General features: G+C 36.9%; 1 protein-coding gene across 5 annotated transcripts in view; it reads right to left on the bottom strand.

Moving 5' to 3' along the window:
• Positions 1–4,057: 4,057 nt before the first annotated feature.
• LOC103216223 (AMSH-like protease) overlaps positions 4,058–25,567 on the bottom strand; it is a 139,932-nt gene continuing 118,422 nt past the window's right edge. For all 5 annotated transcript variants that reach the window (XM_038009235.2, XM_038009239.2, XM_038009236.2 and 2 more), the window contains 8 exons: positions 16,529–16,694; positions 12,065–12,202; positions 10,903–11,011; positions 9,295–9,356; positions 9,081–9,143; positions 7,821–7,894; positions 6,541–6,562; positions 4,058–5,790 (listed from right to left, as the gene is read on the bottom strand). In XM_038009235.2, coding sequence (XP_037865163.2) covers positions 5,459–5,790; positions 6,541–6,562; positions 7,821–7,894; positions 9,081–9,143; positions 9,295–9,356; positions 10,903–11,011; positions 12,065–12,202; positions 16,529–16,694 — 966 coding nt within the window. In that variant the 3' untranslated portion in view covers positions 4,058–5,458. The remainder of the gene's footprint in view (positions 5,791–6,540; positions 6,563–7,820; positions 7,895–9,080; positions 9,144–9,294; positions 9,357–10,902; positions 11,012–12,064; positions 12,203–16,528; positions 16,695–25,567) is intronic.

Raw genomic sequence — 25,567 nt, 5'->3', positions numbered from 1 at the left:
GCAATCCTAGTCTCTGATAAAACAGACTTTAAACCAACAAAGATCAAAAGAGGCAAAGAAGGCCATTACGTAATGGTAAAGGGATCAATTCAGCAAGAAGAGCTAACTATCCTAAATACATATGCACCCAATACAGGAGCACCCAGATTCAAAAAGCAAATCCTTGGAGACTTACAAAGAGACTTAGACTCCCACACAATAATAATGGGAGACTTTAACACCCCACTGTCAATATTAGACAGATCAACAAGACAGAAAGTTAACAAGGATATCCAGGAATTGAACTCAACTCTGCATCAAGCGGACATAATAGACATCTACAGAACTCTCCACTCCAAATCAACAGAATATACATTCTTCTCAGCACTGCATTGCACTTATTCCAAAACTGACCACATAGTTGGAAGTAAAGCACTCCTCAGTAAATGCAAAAGAACAGAAATTATAACAAATTGTCTCTCAGACCACAGTGCAATCAAACTAGAACTCAGGATTAAGAAACTCACTCAAAACCACTCAACTACATGGAAACTGAACAACCTGCTCCGGAATGACTACTGGGTACATAACAAAATGAAGGCAGAAATAAAGATGTTCTTTGAAATCAATGAGAACAAAGATATAACATACCAGAAGCTCTGGGACACATTTAAAGCAGTGTGTGGAGGAAAATTTATAGTACTAAATGCCCACAAGAGAAAGTAGGAAAGATCTAAAATTGACACTCTAACATCACAATTAAAAGAACTAGAAAAGCAAGAGCAAAAACATTCAAAAGCTAGCAGAGGGGAAGAAATAACTAAGATCAGAGCAGAACTGAAAGAGATAAGACACAAAAATCCCTTCAAAAAATCAATGAATCTAGGAACTGGTTGTTTGAAAAGATCAACAAAATTGATAGACCACTATCAAGACTAATAAAGAAGAAAAGAGAGAAGAATCAAATAGATACAATAAAAAATGATAAAGGGGATATTACCACTGATCCCACAGAAACACAAACTACCATCAGAGAATACTATAAACACCTCGACACAAATAAACTAGAAAACCTAGAAGAAATGGATAAACTCCTGGACACATTCACTCTTCCAAGACTAAACCAGGAAGAAGTTGAATCCCTGAATAGACCAATAACAGGCTCTGAAATTGAGGCAATAATTAATAGCCTACCAACCAAAAAAAGTCCAGGACCAGACAGATTCACAGCCGATATCTACCAGAGGTACAAGGAGGAGTTGGTACCATTCCTTCTGAAACTATTCCAACCAACAGAAAAACAGGGAATCCTCCCTAACTCATTTTATGAGGTTGACGTCATCCTAATACCAAAGCCTCGCAGAGACACAACATAAAAGAATTTTACACCAATATCCCTGATGAACATCAATGCAAAAATCCTCAATAAAATACTGGCAAAGTGAATCCAGTAGCACATCAAAGAGTTTATCCACCATGATCAAGTGGGCTTCATCCCTGGGATGCAAGGCTGTTTCAGTACATGCAAACCAATAAATGTAATCCAGCATATAAACAGAACCAAAGACAAAAACCACATGATTATCTCAATAGATGCAGAAAAGGCCTTTGACAAAATTCAACAGCCCTTCATTCTAAAAACTCTCAATAAATTTGGTATTGATGGAACGTATCTCAAAATAATAAGAGCTATTTATGACAAACCCACAGTCAATATCATACTGAATGGGCAAAAGCTGGAAGCATTCCCTTTGAAAACTGGCACAAGACAAGGATGCCCTCTTTCACCACTCCTATTCAACATAGTGTTGGAAGTTCTGGCCAGGGCAATCAGCAAGAGAAAGAAATAAAGGATATTCAATTAGGAAAAGAAGAAGTCAAATTGTCCCTGTTTGCAGATGAAATTATTGTATATTTAGAAAACTCCATTGTCTCAGCCCAAAATCTCCTTAAGCTGATAAGAAACTTCAGCAAAGTCTCAGGATACAAAATCAATGTGCAAAAATCACAAGCATTCTTATACAATAATAACAGACTAACAGAGAGCCAAATGGTGAGTGAACTCCCATTCACAATTGCTTCAAAGAGAATAAAATACCTAGGAATCCAACTTACAAGGGATGTAAAGGACCTCTTCAAGGAGAACTACAAACCACTGCTGAATGAAATAAAAGAGGACACAAACAAATGGAAGAACATTCCATGCTCATGGATAGGAAGAATCAGTATCGTGAAAATGGCCATATTGCCCAAGGTAATTTATAGATTCAATGTCATCCCCATTAAGCTACCAATGACTTTCTTCACAGAATTGGAAAAAACTACTTTAAGTTCATATGGAATCAAAAAAGAGCCCACATTGCCAAGACAATCCTGAGCCAAAAAGAACAAAGCTGGAGGCATCACGCTACCTGATTTCAAACTATACTACAAGGCTACAGTAACCAAAACAGCATGGTACTGGTACCAAAACAGAGATATAGACAAATGGTACAGAACAAAGCCCTCAGAAATAATACCACACATCTACAACCATCTGATCTTTGACAAATCTGACAAAAACAAGAAATGGGGGAAGGATTCCCTATTTAATAAATGGTGCTGGGAAAACTGGCTAGCCATATATAGAAAGCTGAAACTGGATCCCTTCCTTACACCTTACACAGAAATTAATTCAAGATGGATTAGAGACTTAAATGTTAGACCTAAAACCATAAAAACCCTAGAAGAAAACCTAGGCAATACCATTCAGGACATAGGCATGGGCAAGGACTTCATGTCTAAAACACATGAAGACATGAAGACAAAAGCGAAAATTGACAAATGGGATCTAATTAAACTAAAGAGCTTCTGCACAGCAAAACAAACAAACAAACAAACAAAAAACACACACACACACACAAAACTACCATCAGAGTGAACTGGCAACCTACAGAATGGGAGAACATTTTTGCGATCTACTCATCTGACAAAGGGCTAACAACCAGAACCTACAAAGAACTCAAATAAATTTATAAGAAAAAAACAAACACCCCATCAAAAAGTGGGCAAAGGATATGAACAGATACTTCTCAAAAGAAGACATTTATGCAGCCAACAGACACATGAAAAAATGCTCAGTATCACTGGCCATCAGAGAAATGCAAATCAAAACCACAAGGAGATACCATCTCACACCAGCTAGAATGGCGATCATTAAAAAGTCAGGGAACAACAGAGGATATGGAGAAATAGGAACACTTTTACACTGTTGGTGGGATTGTAAACTAGGTCAACCATTGCGGAAGACAGTGTGGCGATTCCTCAAGGATCTAGAACTAGAAATACCATTTGACCCAGCCATCCCATTACTGGGTATATACCCAAAGGATTATAAATCATGCTGCTATAAAGACACATGTGCACGTATGTTTATTGTGGCACTATTCACAATAGCAAAGACTTGGAACGAACCCAAATGTCCATCAGTGACAGACTGGATTAAGAAAATGTGGCAAATATATACCATGGAATACTATGCAGCCATATAAAAGGATGAGTTCATGTCCTTTGTAGGGACATAGATGCAGCTGGAAACCATCATTCTCAGGAAACTATTGCAAGAACAGAAAACCAAACACCGCATGTTCTCACTCATAGGTGGGAATTGAACAATGTGAACACTTGGACACAGGAAGGGGAACATTACACACCAGGGCCTGTTGTGGGGTTGGGGTGGTGGTAGGGATAGCATTAGGAGATATACCTAATGTAAATGACGAGTTAATGGGTGCAGCACACCAATATGGCACATGTATATGTATGTAACAAACCTGTACGTTGTGCACATGTACCCTAGAACATAAAGTATAATAAAATAATAACAATAATAATAATAATAATAATAATAAAACTTACCCCTTGAAATTTATACTTTCTTATCCACATTCAAGTATCTGGAATATGACGCTGTTTGACAAATAATCATGTGCTGTTTGGAAGAGGTCTTCTTGGCAGTTGCAACTTATGGAAATAATTATTTACCTGCTAAAAGTGTTAAGGTTAAAAAGGAAGTATCTTCTAAGAAACCCAAGAAGCATTAAAGATTCATAAACAAGTTATATTTAGCAACATTTAGAGAAAAGGAACACAAAACCAAAAAGCAAGCCCCTACCAAAAAAGAGAAAACCAGAAATTTTTACCTATATTTTATAATTCCAAACACAAGGGGCAAAAAATCCTCTATAAATGGAAGTTCTTTAGGTGGTTCTAGGTATCTGCTTCAGTTTTTAACTCTCTTCACAGTTTACATTTATAGAAATATAAATATTATTTCTTAAAATTCACATTTAATACAAACTTTCAAAGGTATTTAAATGTAGGATAGCAGCAATGAGAAGGCTTTTAAGTCTAAGAACCTACAGGGCATGACAAGAGCAATTCCTAAATCCATATAATGATTTTACCATTGCTATGTATAAACTGCCATTTGTAGCAAGTTTTACATGGGACATTATTGAACATTTTGGGGAGTGGGGGAAATATAAGAATCTGCTTTATCATCTTTGATTGCAGACACGGGTTTATGACATGTCACAAAGCTACTTTCTCTGAGAGCAGTTAGTATCTCCAAACCAGGCTAGAATTTCTAAGGGCAGTCTTGCCTTTTGGTGATTTAAGCAATTTTTTGATGATACTTCCATGTTTGGGGGTACATTGGGCCATTAAGATGAGCACCAAGGAGAAAATGGAGAGGTGGCAAAGCTCTAGCAATACTCTCCTGCTCAAAATGCTTTTGACACCTGAGAAAGAAGTAGGTGGTTTTGAGCCGGTAAAATGTATACACATATATGATAGTAAAATATTATAAGTTAATGTTTTCTATGTGAATTCACAATTGAAATATTGTATACTATGATACGATTAATCTGTGCAAAATTCTCTGAGGTAGAGCCTTATTTAAATTCTTCATCTGAATACATATACTTTACATAAATATGATCCTCTCAGAGTTGTAAACAAAGTTTAGAAATATGGTAAAATCTCTAGAATGATCAGAGGTAATTTAGAGGCAAAGTGGCCTGTTCAGTAACTGACATTCCAACAGAAGGTCATAGCTTCTTCTGTTGATTCATGGAATGGGGTTAGCCTGTGGATAGACATTTGTACTAATATACACTGATTACATTCATACTACAGAATCATATGTTAGATACCAGAAGATAATCTTAATCTTTTGTCCTCTGCATACACTCCTATTTGGGTAGTTAGCATGCCACTGCATTTACTCTTGATGACATTTGTCTTCCCAACTAGATTTTAAATATCCTTGGAGGCAGAATCATGAGATATTAAAAATCTATAAATATGTTGGCTCTTCAGAGCTAATAAATGATAAAATGTACCCAGTAAGAAACCAAGCAGTATTTACAGCCAGCTATTAAGAATCTTTTCAAACACTAATTGCATATACTCAGAACTGAATTTGTTGTTTTTTGCTCTAGACCAAGTTTTGGACTTCATTTCCGAAGTTCGAATTTTCTGTGTCACTAGTAATGTCCTTGAGGATGACAGCGTGAACTTTCTCTGCAACAGTACAAAGATCGGCTGTTTTTAGACCTTTAATCAATGTGTCACATGCATCTTTCTTTCCATGAAGTTGATACCAATTACGAAGCAGTTGAACTTTTTGTTCTGCTGTGTCTTGGACATTGTCATTCTTGATCTCATCTATTTTGGCTTCACTGACACCATTCTTTCGAACAAAGTCTCTAACTTGACTTAGTGTCATGAGTCCAGCGATAGTGGTGATATATTTACTTAAGTCAACATCTGAAAAACAGAAAATAGTCTAAAAATTTGTTTTTCTAAATGAAATTCCCATTACTGAAAACCATGTTTATTTCTCTTTTTATAGTACTTCAGAATATAGCTAAGTCCTAAAAATCTGTGAAGAGCTGACTGTGGGAATACAGAAACAAGGCAATCTTGAGTTCTAACTCCAAATCCTGCCATGTACCCAGTAATTTGTTAAATAACCTGGGCACAATATATAACATTTCTGTGTCTTCTTTTCTCATTTATAAAATAAGAGGATTGGAAAAGATCATCTATAACATCTCTCATGGATCCAATGATCAATGACCCACAAATCTAAAAGTACAAGCAAAGAGTTTATGATCATCTTATCCCTAAATCACAGGTCAAAGAACAACTGAATGGAATCATGTATGCTGTTACAGAGTTGGGTACACTGATAATACCTGAGTCTACAGTGCACTTTAACCTCTAGATCCGTTTAGGCAGGAGTTCTGTAATATATCTAGCTGATTATGTAGGAGAAGTTTCTTAAACCTCAGACCATTGTGTACTATTGTTACTTGATTATTTTTATCTATGAGTATTTATTATAAATTTAAACAAATTGCCTGACAAATGCTTTATGCTGAGCAGGTAGAATTGTATGAGAAATAACAAGATCCCACAATATGTCACTGAAAGTAGCAACATTATTTTACTCTGAAATTGGCCTATTACTCTAAAGGAAGCCATCTCTATGAAATAAAACAATAAAAGCCTTACCAGATAAATTTATTGCTGTTTCCTAGAAAGCAAAAAATGGAAGCAGAGAAAGACAAATAAAAATATATTTTTAGCATATTCTAAATGTAAACTTCTAATTTTTCCTTAATTCAGAAAGAAGTACAATCAGTTGCTTGATGTATAAAATTAGGAAGCTAGATTAAGTGATTAAGAAGCATACTTTTACCATTTAATTTTTATTCTGAAAGGTTCCAGCCTTGCCAGAAACTAAGCAATATTGTCTCAGTTTTTAAAGGCAAGAAACCTAAAGAATTCATAAAACAGGTTGAGGTTATTTTTCATGTAGACTTATTAAACGATAAATATAACGACTCTAAAATTTTCTTCCCTGTAACTATTCTTATTTTTAATACCAGAAAATGGCTCAAATTGAAATTTTTCTTACCATATTAATTCAAAGAATCCTAACTCCCACTGAGCCCTGGCCCCAAATAAAATAATTCCATTAAGCGCAACTGGTTTCTTTTCTTGGTGTATTTCTTGCTATCTGAAATGTATTGATACCATGTTGGGAAAAGATATGGTGAGACATAAGGTCAACCGGCAGCCAGAGAAAGTTAAGCCTTTATGACAAACTTTCAGAGCAATCTCTTTGCTCAGGCTTGGATACTGAACCCATGCCTGGTAAAGGCTGTTTCTCTGTGGGGATAACAACAACACGGAACATGGAGGTTGGCCATGTTCTTTTTTCAGCTCATTTTCAGTACACTCTCAATTCCCTCCTTTGTTGATTCTTACGGTTTTTGTGTAGAAGCTTACTTTTAAATTGGGTACCATATCATAATTCATCTGTGAGGCCCCTTTAACCTATGCGCACACAAACACAAGCAATGTTTAAATAAAGAAAGTAACAGGCCAGATGTGATGACTCACACCTATAATCCCAGCACTTTGGGAGGCTGAGGCAGAAGGATTGCTTGAGGCCAAAAGTTTGAGACCAGCCTGGGCAACAAAGTGAACCCTGTCTCTATAAAAAATTAAAAAAAAAAAAAATTAACCTGGCATGGTGGTGCATGCCTGTAGTCCCAGGGTCCCAGCTGAGGCAGGAGGTTCACTTGAGCCCAGGAGTTTGAGGCTGCAGTGAGCCATGATTGAACCACTGCACTCCAGCCTGGGCTATGGAGCAAGACTCCATCTCAAACAAAATGAAGCAAACAAACAAGAAACAAAAAAGTAAAAGGAGGTAACAAAAAGCCAAATCACTAATTTCTCTTTTTTTTTTTTTTTCAAGGAACGCTGATACCTATTTCAATACCTACAGGATTTAAGGTTGTAGATTCATGAGGACCTTGGTTTTCCTTTCTGTGCTTTCTGCATGTTTTCTTTATCACCACTGAAAGAACAAAGACATTTTATCAAACTCAGGTCTCAGTCTTGTAGAATGCATGTGAGAACATACTTTTATACTAAGAGAAGTATAAGAAGGGAAAAGGAGAAACTCATTGAAACTTAAAAGTGGCCAAACACCACAGGGGGCAGCTGATTTTGAAACTTTCATACCACTAAGTCAAGTGTTCTAGTGAAAGGACATATCTTAATTAGTCATCTAATTACCACGAGCTGGCCTAGCATGGAGACGGTTTTTGACTTATATGGCAAGCACCGCTTCCTGTCCAGCAAAGATGTGGACGGCAAGACTATGGCAGGACACAGAAGCTGCAGGACAAGCAAGTCAACATCAACTTGCTATGGATGCCCAGAAATTGAAATACACACACAAATAACTCAAGTATACATACTCAATAGGTGTATGCATTAACGTCAACGTGAGGTAGAAGAATCTGTATGTCTCTGAGCACAATTACAGTGTTTAAATATCCCAAATGTATTTTCAGCTAAACAACTGCTAATGGCAAGGCAAACTTTCTTCTTCAACTGAACTGAAGAAACACAGAATTGTTCTGACAGAGAAGGGAAAATTGGATATTTCTAAGTTACCGAAAGTTGGTGTGACCCTGTAGTTGATGAATGACTTAAAGGGATTTTTCTAGACTAATTATGATTATACTTAATTTTGGCTTTTCTACTGACTCTACTGAGTCACCTTTGTATAACATGTGTTCCCATAGTATTTTAAGTTAAGGAGGATAAATAATTAAAAACAAGCCATTAGGCCAAGGAAGAGGAGGCAGAGAAGTACAAGTTTTTTAACCGTTCCCTGCAATGTGTTTCTTGGGAATGCCTTTGCTTCTTGTGTTCTCTTTTTGCATAGGGAGATCTCAATGAATAGTGAAGAATTACTTCTGATTTTTGGCCAACTACACTGCTGCAGAGAACCCTTATTCATAGGAAGGATTAGAATACCACTCAATGCCCCAAAACCGTTGCTCAGAAACTAGCTGAGGGATAATTTCATTTGTTCTTATCTATCAGCTCTCAAGGCTGCATTCGGAGGCAAGAAGTTAACAATACATAAATCTACCAAACTGGTAGCTTTTTATAGGTAAGAATAAGGCAAATCTTTGTGAACTACTTCCCAAGTTATTTCAATCTGCAGTTTGAACAAAGCAAGAACTTACCATAAACAATTGGTGGAATTAGGAGAAGAAGAAGACATAACCACGGCAAATCAGATCTGGAATCTGAAGGTTGGAACATTGGACATTTATATGAAAATAAGCAATCTTTAAGATTAAACAAAGGACTCTCAAATAATCAAGAGTGATTGGTTTTTCTTCACATCTTTCCATGGGGATGAGGGAAAGGAGAATATAACCGTCAAAAAATAATTACCTTCCTCTTTGCACTTGGTGTTGCTGGTGAGTGTGCATTCCTCGATGATTCCATGTTTACACCTAGAAAACAAAATACAGGGGAATTTCAAAAGCCTGTAGGAATGATTCCTTGATCATTTTCAATGGCACGTTATAAATTAGGGGCCATTTTATTCGTCTTTGCATCTCTGGCAAACACATTCCCTCAAATATTTCTAGAGTAGTATCTAAAGCAGGCACAAGTTGATATAATTTGGATGGCTGGATGAAAAATATCATAAGGAATGACTCTGTTTTAAGATTTCAAGAGTTAAAGGAAGATAGGAAAATAGTGATACACAAGAGAGATGAAGTAGACACAAAAATAAACTTAAACCTGGTAATAAACTGAACACATAAATCCTACAGCTTAAACTAGCTCTTAAACTGCCAAGAGTAATTCCAAAAAATTCCCATAGCTGAGAAAATGGCCAGGTGATAGCCATGCCCATGATGCGGCTCAGGGAGGGTACTCAGCTGGCCCTTAGCGGCTGCTACTTTTAGCATACGGTGGTGATCAGGAGACTCAAGAGGTTCGTATGTGATTTCTTTCAGACAGACAGACATTCACAGTCAGGTTGTCTGAGTTCACAGCCTCTGCCCGTTACCTGACTAGGTGAGTTTGGGAAGTCAGACTGTCATGAGCCTATTATCTCATCAATAACATGGAAGTAATATTATCTATTTCAAAAGGTTATGATGAGAAGAAAATTAAATCAAGATTATGAAATATTTGGAACTACTATTATTGTTATTATTTTACTAAGTCAGTTGCTTCCCAAGTGCCTACCTAGCCTGTCATCATAGGGGCATTCTCAGACACTTGGGGCCAGGGGAGAGCCTGGGACAACTGTACATAAAATTTTCCTAGCAAATAAAACATAAAGCATCATGCTCTTAATTCTTAAGCCTATTAGCTTCTCAAGATGAATTACAAGTCAGGTTCTCTAATTTTGGGTCAAAACCAACTTCTTTAACCTGAAAGACAAGGCCCTTCATGATTCAGCCCTGACCCCTTCTTAGTCTTTCCTACACTCCAGCCATGTACTCTGTTTTCCTGTGCTTCCTTTGTCTCTTTGCAGCTGCTGTTCCCCTGTCTATAATGTGCATTCCTTCCGTGTGCACCTGTTAATGCTCTTTCTTTTCTTTCTTCAAGACTCAAGCCATGAGACACATTTATGTCTTCACCTCCATCTCCTCAGGCAGAGCTGAAATGTTTTCCTGTATAATTTGTAACACCTGGAACATAAGTCTCTTCTGACGCTATTCTCATGCTGCTGAAATACAATAGCCATTGCTTTTCTTGACTACAATAATAGTAGTTCCAAATATTTCATAATCTTCTGGACTGACAGCTTGATACCAGGCATGTGTCTGGCTCACATCTTTAGCTTAAGTGGCCAGCAAAGTGTCACCTACACAGGAAGTGTTCACTAATGTTTAAATGAGCAAACAGTCATCTAGTTGCTTGGTGGCAAAGCAAGACTAGAACCCTAATTCTTAACTCTCAGTCAGTGTTACTTCCCTAGGAAAATGATAACTCTCATGTTATAGCTAGTGGTTTAATCAGAAAAAGACTACAACTTACTTGGTGCAAGGGTCACAGTGTTCACATACAGCAGAGTTACAAAAAAAGTTTGGTTTACATCTGCACTTGGTATTCTGGGTCCGGGTGCAGTTTATTTCCACTTCTAAGCCTAGAAAATCAGTTTGGAAACTATTAGTTATAGCGGCTAATTAAAAGTGGACTATGAAAATGGTGGGCAGGAGCTGCATGCATTTTTGAGATCCACTGCTTATATCAACAGTCACAGCATGACACCAGTAATACAGTTGGTGTTTAAACACAGAACAGGAAACCCCAGGTTGAAATGGCCAGCAATCATTTAGCAGACAAACCAAGACAAACCTCGCCATTGCTTAGATGTCTCCCCTGTTCCTCTAGTCTCTAGCCTTAACACTCAATGGGTGACTTGGGGACTGGCAGCATCAGCATCACCTGGGAGCTTGTTAAAAATGTAGAATGTTAGGCTCTACCCTAGATTTACTCAATCAAGCCAATACCAAGGCCCTCACTCAGAGACTCTGATGTAATTGCCTTGAGGTGGGACCTAAACATGAAACATTTTTAGTAGCTCCCAAAGCAATTCTAATGCACTGCCAGGGACGAGAAACACTGCTTTATAGGCTGCATAGGGAGGGGAAAAGCTTTATGTCCAGGGGTTTCTCCATGTCCAACAAAACTAGAAATACTTGTGTTATATTTTAATCTGGGCCCTTAGAATACATTGGGATATCCATGAAAATTCAGGTCCCCAGCTGGAATTATCAGAACAACTAAATCCCCAAAGAAATGGGGAGCATTCCTACCCAACTGTTGGATTTCTGTGTCCTTGTATCTGCAGGCTTCTGAGCTTTTTCTGGTCGCGAACAAGCACTATTATACAAGCATAAGTCAAGGCCAGAAACAAAATAATTTCTGAGATTTTGATTTGAGCTGATGAACCCTGTTCCTAGGGTTCATATTTAGTCATTCTCCTATATCTGGAAGAATTGTCTAGACTTACTCATAAAAGTCTAGACCAGTAATTAGCTCGGTACTTGGTCCTGCGGTACCCTAGTTACCTGTCCTTCCCTTTCCTGTGTGTCAACACAGCACCACAGTAGGCCCCAATTTCAAATTGTCTTATAAATGGTTCCACATGGAATTCCAAGATTGATCTCTTTCAACTGCTTTTTAAGACTCTTACCATGTCCTTCATCACACAATCTACATCTTCTGCATTTGGAAGAAAAATGGCCTTTGTCTGTGTACTCCTTCCCTTCTTGGCAGGGCACGCAGTCTGGTTCATCCTCATTGACTGTGCAGTCCCTAGCTTTCCTTTCACCTGCCCAAGGGAAAAAGGAGCAAGTGTATGAACAGGACATGGGCAGGTAACAGGGTGGGAAGTATGCAGGGATGATAGACAATAAAACTCTTCTAAAACACAAGGGGAGCGGAGTAGGCTAATGATATATAAATACAATGGGGGAGAAGATTATTGTAAAAGTCATGTCAGGAGCCAGGAAGTCTCCCAAGACAAAAGCTAAAAGAGTGACGGAAGCCCATAGAAATAGGATGATTAGCAACAGGAGCATACAAAACAAAGGAAGGTTAGAATGACAAAGTGCACTGCACGAAATGCCTTTGCCAACAACCAACTTCCTTGGAGAAAGGGGAGAGGTTGGTGGGTATATATTCAGAGTGGGGATAGCTGTTACTGGACACTGAGATGATCAAACTGACTCACATTGCTCTGACTTTTCATTTTACTTTCCAAAGTCCACAAACCCTGATAAGAAATAGTGTAATAAGGAAAAGAACATTTGAAGTTTTAAAGGCCTTGGTCAAACCTTGAAGAGCTATAAAATCTTTAACAGTGTTGTTTTCACCAAGCCTAAATTTCATCCTGCATATGACGGAGAGAGTAATATTTCTCTTGCATTGCTGTCAGAACGGTACTCGGCCTGCCTAGTGAGCATGACAGTTCTCTTTGTTCTCCCCTTTCTATTACTTTTTCATCAAAAGACAGGGTACGTACTGATGAGTTTTGACAAGCATTAACATATTTATACCAAAATTTATTATCAATCAGGCTTGTTATCTTAAAACAAACAATTTTAAATAATATACACATTTGCATTAATTTACTTTAAAAATAAAGTGAGTCACTGTATTGTTATTAGTAAGCATCATGTAATGTGTTCTCTTAAAAAATTCATTTATCTAATAGGTGTTTATTAAATGCCTATTGAGTGCTAGGAACTTTTTAGAAGTTTAATATTATGCAGGAAATAAGATAAAGCCTTCATCACCAAAGACTTCACCTTCTCAGGATGGAGGTGGACAATACACAAATAAATATATTGATATCAAGTGCTAAAAAATGCTAGAAGAAAGCTAGATGAAGGTAAGGGAATAGAGAATGAAGAAGAAAGTGACAGAAAATACCAAGAGAAGTGTCTGAGAAAAACATTACTAGTGACTCTAATTGTTAATGGTATAACTAGTTAAAAAAAAATAAGCAGTTTAATCTGCTCTGCTCACCCATACAGCAAAATTAATTTCTGCTGTGTTTCCTAGGAACATGAATTCCTTAATAACCTCATATATTGTTCTTTATTCTTTTTGATAAAACAAAATATTTACTACATGAGCAAATTATGACATGTAAATATATATGCTATTTTAGTAAATAAAGACAATAGTCTGTCAATAGAAAAAAGACAAACTGGAGATTCCCAGAACAAAATTCAAAAATAGTGCATAGGGATATATAACATTGTAGCAATATTTAAAGAAAACACAGCCCAAGTCCAAGTATAATTTTATTTTTTGCTAATGGTATTATACTGGTCTCTGAATGAATTGGTCTCTTTAATAAATTATCTTGCAGAATGTGCCTAGCACAACATCCTTGGTATAATGGAGAGACAATAAACCACAGGTTCTTTTGTTCTGCCAAAGTATGAAAACAAAATTTATTAAAATAAGAAAATAAGTAGTTGTTTTATTGAAAATCAGATTTTAAAATACTTTTTTAAGTATAATGGTACATATGCTTATTATAGAAATGTTGGATAAGGCAGGAAAGTATAATAAGAACTTATGTATCAGGCCGGGCACAGTGGCTCATGCCTGTAATCCCAGCAGGTTGGGAGGCCAAGGCAGGCAGATCAAATGAGGTCAGGAGTTTGAGACCAGACTGACCAACATGGCAAAAACCCGTCTCTATTAAAAATACAAAAAATTAGCCTGGCGTTGTGGTGTGCTCCTGTAGTCCCAGTTACTTGGGAGGCTGAGGCTGCAGAATTGCTTGAACCCAGAAGGCAGAGGTTGTAGTGAGCTGAGATCATGCCACTGCACTTCAGCCTGGACTACAAAGTGAGACTCCATCTCAAGAAAACAAACAAAAGACTATATATCAACAACTTTGAGATACTGCCTGTTATTTTGTTGCATTCCTATGCATATAAATACATACATACATGTATATGCATGAGCATACACATAACAGGTGTGTGTGTATATATATGTATAATGTGTATATATGAAATATGTAGGCAGTATACCACAGAATCCTTCTATTGAATATGATGATGTGGGGAGGACTTCTTTGATCATTTAATCAAAAATGTCAATTTACATAGGAAACAATTTAAAAATACTGTAAATATTTTATTTTAATTTATAAAATATAACTTTATAATCATTTGACAATTTTGTGATATAGAAGTTATTAGAATCCCAGTTTCTTACTTAAGTCACATCCATAATGCATCACTTATAATTTCCTGTTTGTCTGTTTTTCTCTTCCTTTCTTTGTTTCTTTTATTCTCCTCCCTCCCTCCCTCCCTCCTTCCCTTCCTTTTTGATGAAATGAAAACATAGACATACCAATAATCTGTATGAATGGCTTTAGAGATTTTTGTGATTTTTCTTACCACTTAACTTTTATTTTTCTCTCACAAAATTCATCAACAACATTTTAGCATCTCATCTTTACTAAATTCTCCAAAGCACTGAACCTAATTTTCATAGAAATAAAATCTGTCTTTTCTCTGTATTTGTATTTCATTAATTTATACAATATTCAATCAAATTACATATGAATATCACAACACCAATAAGCGTAAACAGATTTGGAAGCAACTTAAATATTGATAAGCCTAAAATTCAAAAAGAGGGAATTGAAGTGGGAAGAGTATTTAACATGGTTGGATGCCATCCAGGATATTTTATTGAGGAATCAGGGAGAATCAGTGAATCCAGCCAGATCAGTTGGAAATCACTTAAGAAGATTTATATAATTGAGGATTATGTTAGAAATGTATCAGAAAATATGACTTTGTTTGATACATACTATTTCAGTCTTTAAATATTCCAAAATTTACCTAAGGAATCCCACATCATATTGATAATGAAATATCATGTGTACAATATTTTCCTTTATTTTTGATTACTTTCTCAAGGTATTTTCTTAAAACTTAATTGCTATCTTAGCGAGTCTAAACATTTTTAAATTTTTGACTCATATATCCAAATGTCTTTCTTAAAAGTTTATAACAATTTATTTCACTTCTTAAATGAAAATAGAACAAAGCAAAACCAAAAAAGCAATAGACAAAAATCCTTGACAGTTTGATGTGCAAAGCATATTTTGTTCATTTTAATTTGCATTTTAGGTTTTAAAATTATGAACAAAGATTTCGATTCATAGGGCAAATTGATTGTGCTTAGCAAATCATAATAAAGTCAGGAAGCCATTCTTTATTTGTGTTGGAGAAGATTTAAGTGTAAATGGATTTAAGTAAAACGGGTTGGGTTACAGGGGAGATTTTTCCATAAGGGTTATTAAAATCTGGACAGGAAGCATAGGGAGACTGGTAGAATCTTTTCACAAACAGGACCCATCATGTTTTGCAGCTTGAGTGCTGGAAGCCTGGGAGGTCAACCATGAAACATACTACAGTCCTTTTTCTGTTCTACTAATCTATCGCATGAACCCATGTGCTATTTTCCTTTTCTCGACGCTACTCAAAGTTGAAGAAATGTTTGCACAATTGCATTTTGCTTAGCTTTTAATTTACCAGTGTTTGAAGGATTTCTCATCTGAAATTAGTTTGCCATTCAAAGTATTGATTAAAAAAAAAAAAAAAAGCTGTTGGTTTCTGCCTGTTGCTTTTCTTATTCATCTAGTTATTCAGCTGCAAAATGCAAATATATTTTGCAGGCTTCAGTGCTAGGACAGCTTTCTTAGAGGCCTTCTGATTGAAGGGAAGTGCTGAGACATATCCCTTAAGAGTAGAAGTCTCTTGCTTTCAGAGTTCCACTATTGTTATGATAGATGCTTATCAGTTTTGACATGATAAGCTTTCATATTCACAAATGAGTCATTTTCGCTTAGGAAAAAAATGGAGCCAAATAGACCAATCTTCTCATTTCAGAGGTGCATGTCACTTGTAAATTAAATTTATCCATAACCACATCAAATAAGCGTGCTAAATATAAATAAAACTCATCTTTGGAAAATAATTTCATAGTTGTTTTTCTCTCAGTTATGCTATATAATACAGGAGAACCAAAAGCTGTAAAATTGTTATAGCCATGATTACTATGTGCTACTCATAACTGTGACTTTCACTGTAATCTCTGGATGTTTTGTGTAATATACCTGGAGGACAGGGGTCACGGCAGAATTGGCCCTCGTGATGCAGGCCTTCCAAGTTCTGAGTCTCAATTGTAGTAACGATCTTCCTCAATTCAAATTCCTTGGAGCTGATATCAGTCACTTGGGCATTAACACATTTGGACAATAATCTAGCAACAGAGGTAAGAACCTGTAAAATAAAAGCATGAAGAGAATTTTATTGATTTCTGAAGTAAGCAACATGGTAAACAAGTTTTATTGATTTCTGAAGTAAGTAACATGGTAATCAAGTGTAACCTGCCCAAAATTGGCGGTATCTGCTGTGCACAGGCAAAGTCAATATGAGGGCTCTGTTGTCTTTCAGATTTCTCTCCAAGAAAGCAGCAGGTCACCTGTATAGCAGTTCAGACCTCAGGTTCTTCAAACCACACCGGAAACAGCACCATGGATGACAGAAACCAGGTGTTCTAAGGTGAACAGGGCCTCCCACTTACTGCCCTGTGTTTGTGGGTAAAATCAATTACATTCTCCAAGTCTCAGTTTCTTTATAAGCTGAAATAACCTCTTCCACACAGGTTTGTTGTGAAAATAAGTGGAATAATGCACTTAAAACAGTTAGCACAGAACTTGGCACATAACAAATATATGCCCAATAAGTGTGCTATTTTTATTATTAAAGTTTCAGTGAGGGGGAGCATAGTGGAGGAGGAAAGAGAAAGTTCAAAACAACTGTGGTTTGAACCCCAGGTCTGCCACCAAAGATGAATATTCGAGAAAGACAGAGAGAGAGAGAGAGCAAGGCCCCCATGGGTATAGTGCCCTGCCCTTCTTGATATACTAATTTCACGCAATATTTAGGAGACAGCATTATGGGGGGGGGGCACAACTAATGGTTTAAATTGCCAAGTACCCAGGTGACAGATTACACAGAGTGCGAGAAAAGATTTGTCCAAAAATTCACAGTTAAGAGTGGCTAACAAGAGACTCAGAGCCAGGACTTCTGGCCCAAATCTGGGCTGTTTCATATTTGTAGAATAGTTTCCTAAATATTTTACTCCACCTAGGCATGCAAACAACTCCGTTTGTTTACAGACAATTATTGGCAAGAAGCCTGCAAAGAACCTTCAAAACAAATGGTTACTGGGGAAAGGGGAGGTGTTTGGCAGGAATTCGCTAAGAACCAGAAGTCAGCCGGAAGACCTCCAGTCTGGGAAAACTGTAGCAAGACTCCTAAAGCCAAGGCTCTTGCTGGCAGGGAAGGCAAAACTTGCCAGCCGTGCCCAGAAGCTTGGGAAGAAGCTTGGGAAGAAGCTGAGTTTGCATTTCCCTCCCTCCAGTTTTGGCACTGAATTTCTCAGAACAGCCGTGACCATGATTGTCAGCTCTCTGGCAGAGGTGAGGAAATGGAATGCATAGACAAATAGTTAGAAGCTGGAAGTCATCCTATGCTAGAATCTGTGCATTCCCTTTGAACCTCTCAGAAACAGGGACACATGAGATTTGTTCTTTGTATCCCATCACAAGAAACTGAGAGAACAATTGGATATTCACCCATTGCCTGCAGTATCAGTGAGGAAGAATTCTTTTCATAGCCAACCAGGTTACAGAGTAGAAGAAATGATGCAAGAATTAGCAGACACAGAAGATAATGACTGACGCCCTGCCCCAGCACTATGTCAGTCTAAAACGATCTCCACACTTTCTCAGGAATGGTCAGCCCCAGATCTAGCATGGCAGTTACAAATACAGCAACAGCTCAGTGACTGAATTTAACTACTGGAAGAAATACAGACCCCCATTCAGACTTATTCCAGTGTCAGTGTGGCAAATGGATTTGAAAAGGAACCAAAAGAAGAAGAAGAAAACAAAAACAAAAACAAAAAAAAAGTATATTACCTTCTTAATATACTTTTTTTTTTTTAAACTGTTTTTACTGAAGTTCAAAGCAAACAGGAAAAGATTTTTAAAAAGCAGAAAAAAAAAAAGCATTCAGCGGTGAGAAATGACAGCCCTCAGCATGGCAAGAATGAGTAGACAGATGCCTGGAACAGTCAGTGAGAATTCTCAATTTTGAGCACAGCATCAGACTGCAAACAGTTTGTTGTGACAGAGAGAGGCAAAAGCAAGCTTTATAGTCATCACCGTGAAAAGGGTTTTACTTTGGTGTTTTTTGTTTGTTTGTTTGTTTTGTTTTGTTTTTGTGGGTTTGTTTTTTTTGTTTTGTTTTTTTTTGTTGTTTTTAGACAGAGCCTTGTTCTGTCACCCAGGCTGGAGTGCAGATGGCACAATCTAGATCTCGGGTCACTGCAACCTCTGCCTCCAGCATTCAAGTGATTCTCCTGCCTCAGCCTCCGGAGTAGGTGGGATTACAGGAATGCACCACTATGATGGCTAATTTTTTGTATTTTTAGTATAGAAGGAATTTCACCATGTTGACTAGGCTGCTCTCAAACTGCTGACCTCAGACGATCCTCCCGCCTCGGCTTCCCAAAGTGCTGGAATTATAGACATGAGCCAACACACCCGGCCAAGAGGATTTTACCTCTAGGCAAAGCCCCACAAGAGAATTTCTTCAATATGACCATTGTGCTCAGCTACTGCAGAAAAAAAAACCCTCTTGATGAGGGGGTATAACGGTGGTCCAGAAAATTCAACACTAGAAGGTTAGGGATTAAGAAAACGAAAAGCAAAAGAAAAGAGGGACATTTCAAGAAAAAAAAAGTTTCAGCAGTATATTATCTTTTAACACACAGAAATTTTAATGGTGCTTATTTCTAGTTGCTAAGATTTTTTTTTTTCATTTTGCTTAACTCATCTTTTCTTAATAACGCATATGTGTTTGTTGTATAATAAAAAAATTTAAAAGGTAGCAGGGTTGTGTTGAACCTAAAGATCTATACTGATTTATCATAATCACCTGTGTTATTACTTTTTAGTAAAATGGAAAATCTAGGTAATAATGGTAGTAAATCTATAACAGCAACTTAGTATTCGAAAGGTGGAAAGAATTAACATTTAATTCTTTATATAAATTTTGGGTTCTTTTGCTCTTCTAGCTTTCTTTGGTAGTCTTATAATTTTACTAAATCAAACATCATAAATATTAACCTTTGTTTAATCGGATATATTTTCTTAAACCAGCATAATCAAAGCCGTTTTATTTCTCTTCAGTCCACTAGGACTAAATATATCACCACTCATTACAGCAACGTTGTTTGATGGTAAAGAAAATTCTCTTTTATTTTTGAAGTAAAATTATTGGACCCAAAAATATGTTACACTAAAAAGAACTTTTTAATTTTTGAAATCGAAAGCTCAGTTATACAAATCACCAGAAACTGGTAACTACAGTTTGCAGTAATTTCTGTCTCTGATGAAATCTTGGTTTATTTTTTCTTAAAGAATACTTACCATGGAAATGTACTTTATTAACCACACCCTGATAGATCCCTATGTCAAATATGCAACAGGAGTTGCTGGTTGCCAATGAGACAATAAGATAAACAAAAAGTGCTTCATAATTTAGCATCTCATTGTGCTGTTACTGAACTAGGAATAAACAGATATATTTCTCAGAACACTGTCTATTTTTATACTTCTAGAGATGACATAGGCTAACTTTATTGTGTGGCTTATAAACTGAAAAAAATCTAATAATGCAGTATTGTTTAGGCACCCATAGAGACTACTCTGGGGAGAAAGACACATATAAGTTCTAGGAGGTCTGTCGTAAAATATTATGAATATTATTTTATATTTGAACTGAGTATTTTTGAAAGTGCACTTTATTATATAAGTATAATAGTTACCCTTCTATACAAGCTTAATAAAATAAAATGCTTAGCTTAAAAGACACTTAGAAATGCATGTTAATAGATTTATCTGAAAGTTAGACATCTCAAATTGAAAATGGACATTTTAACCCCTGGCTTTGAATTTCAAATAGATTGATGAAAATAGATGGGTTATGGGGTTTTACAGGAAAGAGTGCTCCCCACCCCAATCCTCTCAGAATGTAGCAAAGAAGTAATAGAAGGCAGAGGGGTACTTGAGAGAACAATAGAAACAAAAAGTGAGAATTTTTTTTTTTGAGATGGAGTCTCCCTCTGTTGCCAGACTGGAGTGCCGGGCGTGATCTTAGCTCACTGCAACCTCCGCCTCCTGGGTTCAAGTGATTCTCCTGCCTCAGACTCCCGAGCAGCTGGGACTACAGATGCTCACCACCACGTCCAGTGAATTTTTGTATTTTTAGTAGAGATGGGGTTTCACCATGTTGGCCAGATGGTCTCGATCTCTTGACCTCGTGATCTGCCTGCCTCGGCATCCCAAAGAGCTGGAATTACAGGCATGAGCCACCACGCCATGCCGAATTTTCTTTTTTAAAGGGGGGTGTTGACACCAGCAAAACATCCAGTTAACTTCTAAAATTTTAAACAATTAAACTAAAAGTTGGTATCTCATTATATTTACAATTAAGAGCAGAAAGGACTTTATGGATGACCTAGCCCAAACCCCTTTTCTGATAGAGATGGCAATGTCCCAACTGGTGAAGTGACTGGCCCGCAGTCATGCATCTAGCAGAGGAGATTCAGGACTGTCATGGGCTAAATCGTGTCCTCCCCTCACTCCCAAATTCATATATTGATACCGATACCCTAACTTCCTGAGCCTCCGAATGTGACAGTATCAGGAGATAGAGCCTTTACAGAGGTGATTAAGTTAAAATGGTGTTCATAGGGTGAGCCTTAATCCAGTGTGACTGGTGACCTTTTAAGAAGAGGAAATTTGGTATATACAACTTCCAGAGCTCTTGTATTTGGAAGGCTGGAAGGGTCCAGACTTTGCAAGAGTGTCTTGGCTTCACTGTTTTTGTTTTGCTTTTTTTTTTTTAATCTTTAGCTAAAGCTATATAAACCTTGTAGATTAAACAGTATACACTTCTAAATTTAAAAAAGACGACGACGACGAGGAAATTTGGACACACATACAAACAGAGGAAGATAATGTGAAGACACATGGAAAAGAAGGCCATTTACAAGCCTGGAACAGATCCTGCCCTCGTGGTCCTCAGAAGGAACCAGTCCAGCTGGCACCTTGATATCAGGCTTCTAGCCCCCAAAACTGCTGACCCGGTTGGCAGTCCTAAGAATTTAATATAAGGAATGAACTACAGTCTCTTGATTCTCTTGGATTCTTGATTTGTGAGACATTAGTGGTACATATAAACTTGGGATCCCTCACAGCTGAGCCCAAGAATTTTCCATCTTGGATGATCACTGAGCTAAATAGGCAAGAGATTTCCCATGGTCTTCGGAACTAGAATTAGCAGGTGCCAATATGAACTGGAGCTACTTCTTTCCAGACTTATTGGTCCTGCTAGGCTGGGTTGAAATCTCACCACCCTCTGCTGCTGAGGACAAAAACGGAGCAAGAAATGAAGTTCCACTGACTAATTCTTCTTGTCTGCTTGTAGACTGCCAGGTACTTCTCAACACTTGAGGAAAAATAAATTCTAAAAGATGAGTAGTTTATTATTGAATAGTTTAATATTTCCAATAAGATCTCTAATGTATCTGTGTAAAAACCGGGGATATAGTGATGTCATCTTGTCCTACTGCATTACCAAAAACCTGAAATAGAAGTAAAATAAATTTTTCTACATGAAAGAGATAAGCAAAGATCCCATTTGTTTATATGTTTTTTAACATGTGTACATAAAAATATACATGGTAATCTTATCCCAGGGATGTCCTCTTTCTTTCTTAAAGCGAATCTCTGGAAAGTCCAGGACAGAGGTAGTTGAAGCAACAGTTGCAAGTTACTGATTAGATCCATGACTGGCCAAGCCATACATAAAACAAAACGAATGAGCCTAGGAAATTCCATCTGAAATTACATTTTGAGTTTAGTGCTAGAGTTAGAAAAATAGTTCTCAAGACCCCAACAGACATCAGAATCCTGTAGTGATGCATTATTTATTAAGGCCCCGAAACAGACCTAAGGAATCAGGATCTCTGAGAATGGGGAAGTACCCTTGGTGATTCTGATGCTCATCACAGTTGCAGGCAACCAGGTTTGAGGAAGCAAAATCTGAGGTTAGCAGGTTACTACATTTACATGTGAGAATATAAGAGTTTTATAGACTAAAGGCATCTGTGTTCAGCACTTGCAAATCAGAATTTGACTTCTCATGAAAAAATAAGGACCCTTCCAAAAATAAGCCTGAAGAGAAAAGAAATGATCTTTGGTAGAGGAAATGGGTAATGTGAGGGCTATAGAGCCCTAAAATACAGCCCCAGAGTCCTTACAAGCCTAGAGGGGCCACCTGGGTCATACAAGAATAAAGCAACCTGGGATAAGAGACTACAGAGAGAGGAGGGGCAAAGGAGCAACGATTGCTGAGCCCCAGGGGAACAGAGGCCACGTGGTATGGGAGCCCAGATCTTCCATTTTTCAAGTGAAAGCAAAATCCCCCAACACTTAGATGGTGGTGACTAATACTAAAAATAAATAAATGCATGTGTGCATATACACATACACGCTTTATCTGCAGGCTAACAAGACTGCCTGTGGGCAGTATAGGCCCAGGGTTTTTTTGTATTGTTTTTTATTTGACAAATAAAAAATTGTATATATTTATGGTATATAACATGATGTCTTGAATTGTGTACATATTTTGGAAGATAATTAGCTAAATTGAGCTAATTAACATTGGGCATTCCTTCACATACTTATTCATTTTCTTTTTGTGTGTGTGAGGAGAACACTTAAAATCTACTCTTAGTAATTTTCAAGTATACAATACATTGTTATTAGCTATAGAAATCAAGTTGGACACTAGATCTCTTGAACTTATTCCTCCTAACTGAAATTTTGTATCTTTTTGTATCCTTTGACCAGTATCTCCCTAACTCCCCCAACTTTGCCCCCTACCAGCCTCTGGTAACCACTATTCTACTCTCTACTTTTATGGATTCGAATCTTTTAGATTCCACATATAAGTGAGATCATGCAGTATTTGTCTGTCTGTGAGTATAGGCCCGATTTTTAAAATCAAGCCTAAATCCTTACAGACATTCATGTGAAAAACAACCACCACCAGTTAATTAGGACCAATGATCTCTTTGTGAGAATGGCTAAAAACCAAAGCTAAATCCTCAGCAGAAAACAAGAGCCTTCACCTGCATACTCTGACTTCCTCTCACTCTCTTCTTCAAGATCTCTGCCCTCACAAATAAAAAGTATTCACATTTCTCACATCTTATATTTTTATAGCCTCACAAAACACAGAGGTGAATAGAAACACAATGCTGCCTGACTTCATCGAAGGACAGGCTGTCATTAATGAATCCAATGTCAAATTGTCAAATTTACTCTAATTTTGCCTGTTTATCCCAGTCCATGCCTTAACACAATCTACAGTAAGCTTGCTCACTTTGCTGGGCTGAGTGTATCTGCTGATTGAATTTGTAGTCAGATTTGCTAATTTACAAGGCTGGCCTTGCTCTAAAGATATAATTTTTTGTTTGTTTGTTTTCTTTTTAGATGGAGTCTTACTCTGTCACCCAGCCTGGAGTGCAGTGGCATGATCTTGGCTCACTGCAACTTCTGCCTCACAGGTTCCAGCAATTCTCCTGCCCCAACCTCCCGAGTAGCTGAGATGACAGGCATGCCACCACACCTAGCTAACATGTGTATTTTCAATAGAGTTGAGTTTTCACCATGTTGGCCAGGCTGGTCTCAAACTCCTAATCTCAATTGATCCATGATCCACACACCTTGGCCTTCCAAAGTGCTGAGTGACAGGTGTGAGTCACCCGCCCAGCCTAAAGGTATAATCTTATACTAAATTCACTATAATTTCTACTTAGTGGGACTCAGGCAAGTTGTCCTATATAACTATGATTGCTATTTCTAAATGCCTAAAGATGGGGTGACTGGGCTGTACAACAGTTTATTTCAAATCAAGAGAGCAGTTCTGATCAAAGGGAAGAACCACCTCATTTCCTTCCGGGGAAGGTGAAGTTACCAATCTTACAAAAGTCAACTTCTCTCTGATTTGGGCTTTACTACTCACACTGTCGCTTCAAAGACAATAAAGGTAGGCAAGTGGACTGAAGATTTGTTCCTACTTGAGACTGAATTGAAGATATTTAATTGGTGTTAGAAGTCTAACTATATAAAAAGCTAAAGACTTTTTGTAAAGCAAGGATTTTCCAAAAAATAAAGAGGATTTATTAGTTAAACGTTATTTTTCCACTTTAATGAATACATATATACATATATAGCAAAAAGAAAACTATACACTAAGGTTCTTATAGTGTTGTACCTTATAAGGAAGTAGAAGGTACAACATATTATGTTGCTTTTTATCAAGTTTTAAATTGTCTTATTTTATGATTTTTCATCATAAGTACTACAATTTTCATATGTAAGTTCTATGAGTAATTTTTGGGTAACAAGAAAAAGTCATATATATATACACACACACACATATACACACAAACATATATACACACACACACACATATATACACACACACACATATATATATATATACCAGTACATTTAAGAAATGCTTTTTTCTAATAGTAAATTATAAAAATAAGTAATAAATAAATTAAAAAGTAAATAATAAAAATTATAGTAATCTCAGCTCATTTAATAAATGCTCTCTCTATAATGTATCCAATAAAAAACACAAGATAAAAATTATGCAGAAATAGAAAAAGGTTTGTGTAACATTCAAAGGAACAAAAAGCAGACTATATATAGCTCAAATTAAACATGCAATTATGTATATGTGTAGACAAGGCTAGGAAGTTATATTTAAAATCAAAATTCTTTACATTAGTTGGGTGAGATAAAGTATAAATGTAGTTTTTAAATATTTGCTTTTGTTTTACATTATCTGGTCATTTTTTCTATATTTACCTATTTAAAAAGAAGAAACGGATGGGTTCACTGTCCTAAATTTGGTTTCAAGTTGCTTTTTGTCAATTTCAAGTTTTAAGTGGTGTTATTTCATTTTTCACCATAAGTCATTAGTCTTTAGTCCCTAT

The sequence above is a fragment of the Chlorocebus sabaeus genome, chromosome 9 (genome assembly GCF_047675955.1).
Source record: "Chlorocebus sabaeus isolate Y175 chromosome 9, mChlSab1.0.hap1, whole genome shotgun sequence".
Taxonomy (NCBI): Eukaryota; Metazoa; Chordata; class Mammalia; order Primates; family Cercopithecidae; genus Chlorocebus; species Chlorocebus sabaeus.
Note: the sequence above shows the minus strand (reverse complement) of the source record. Positions and strands in the feature narration are given on the sequence as shown.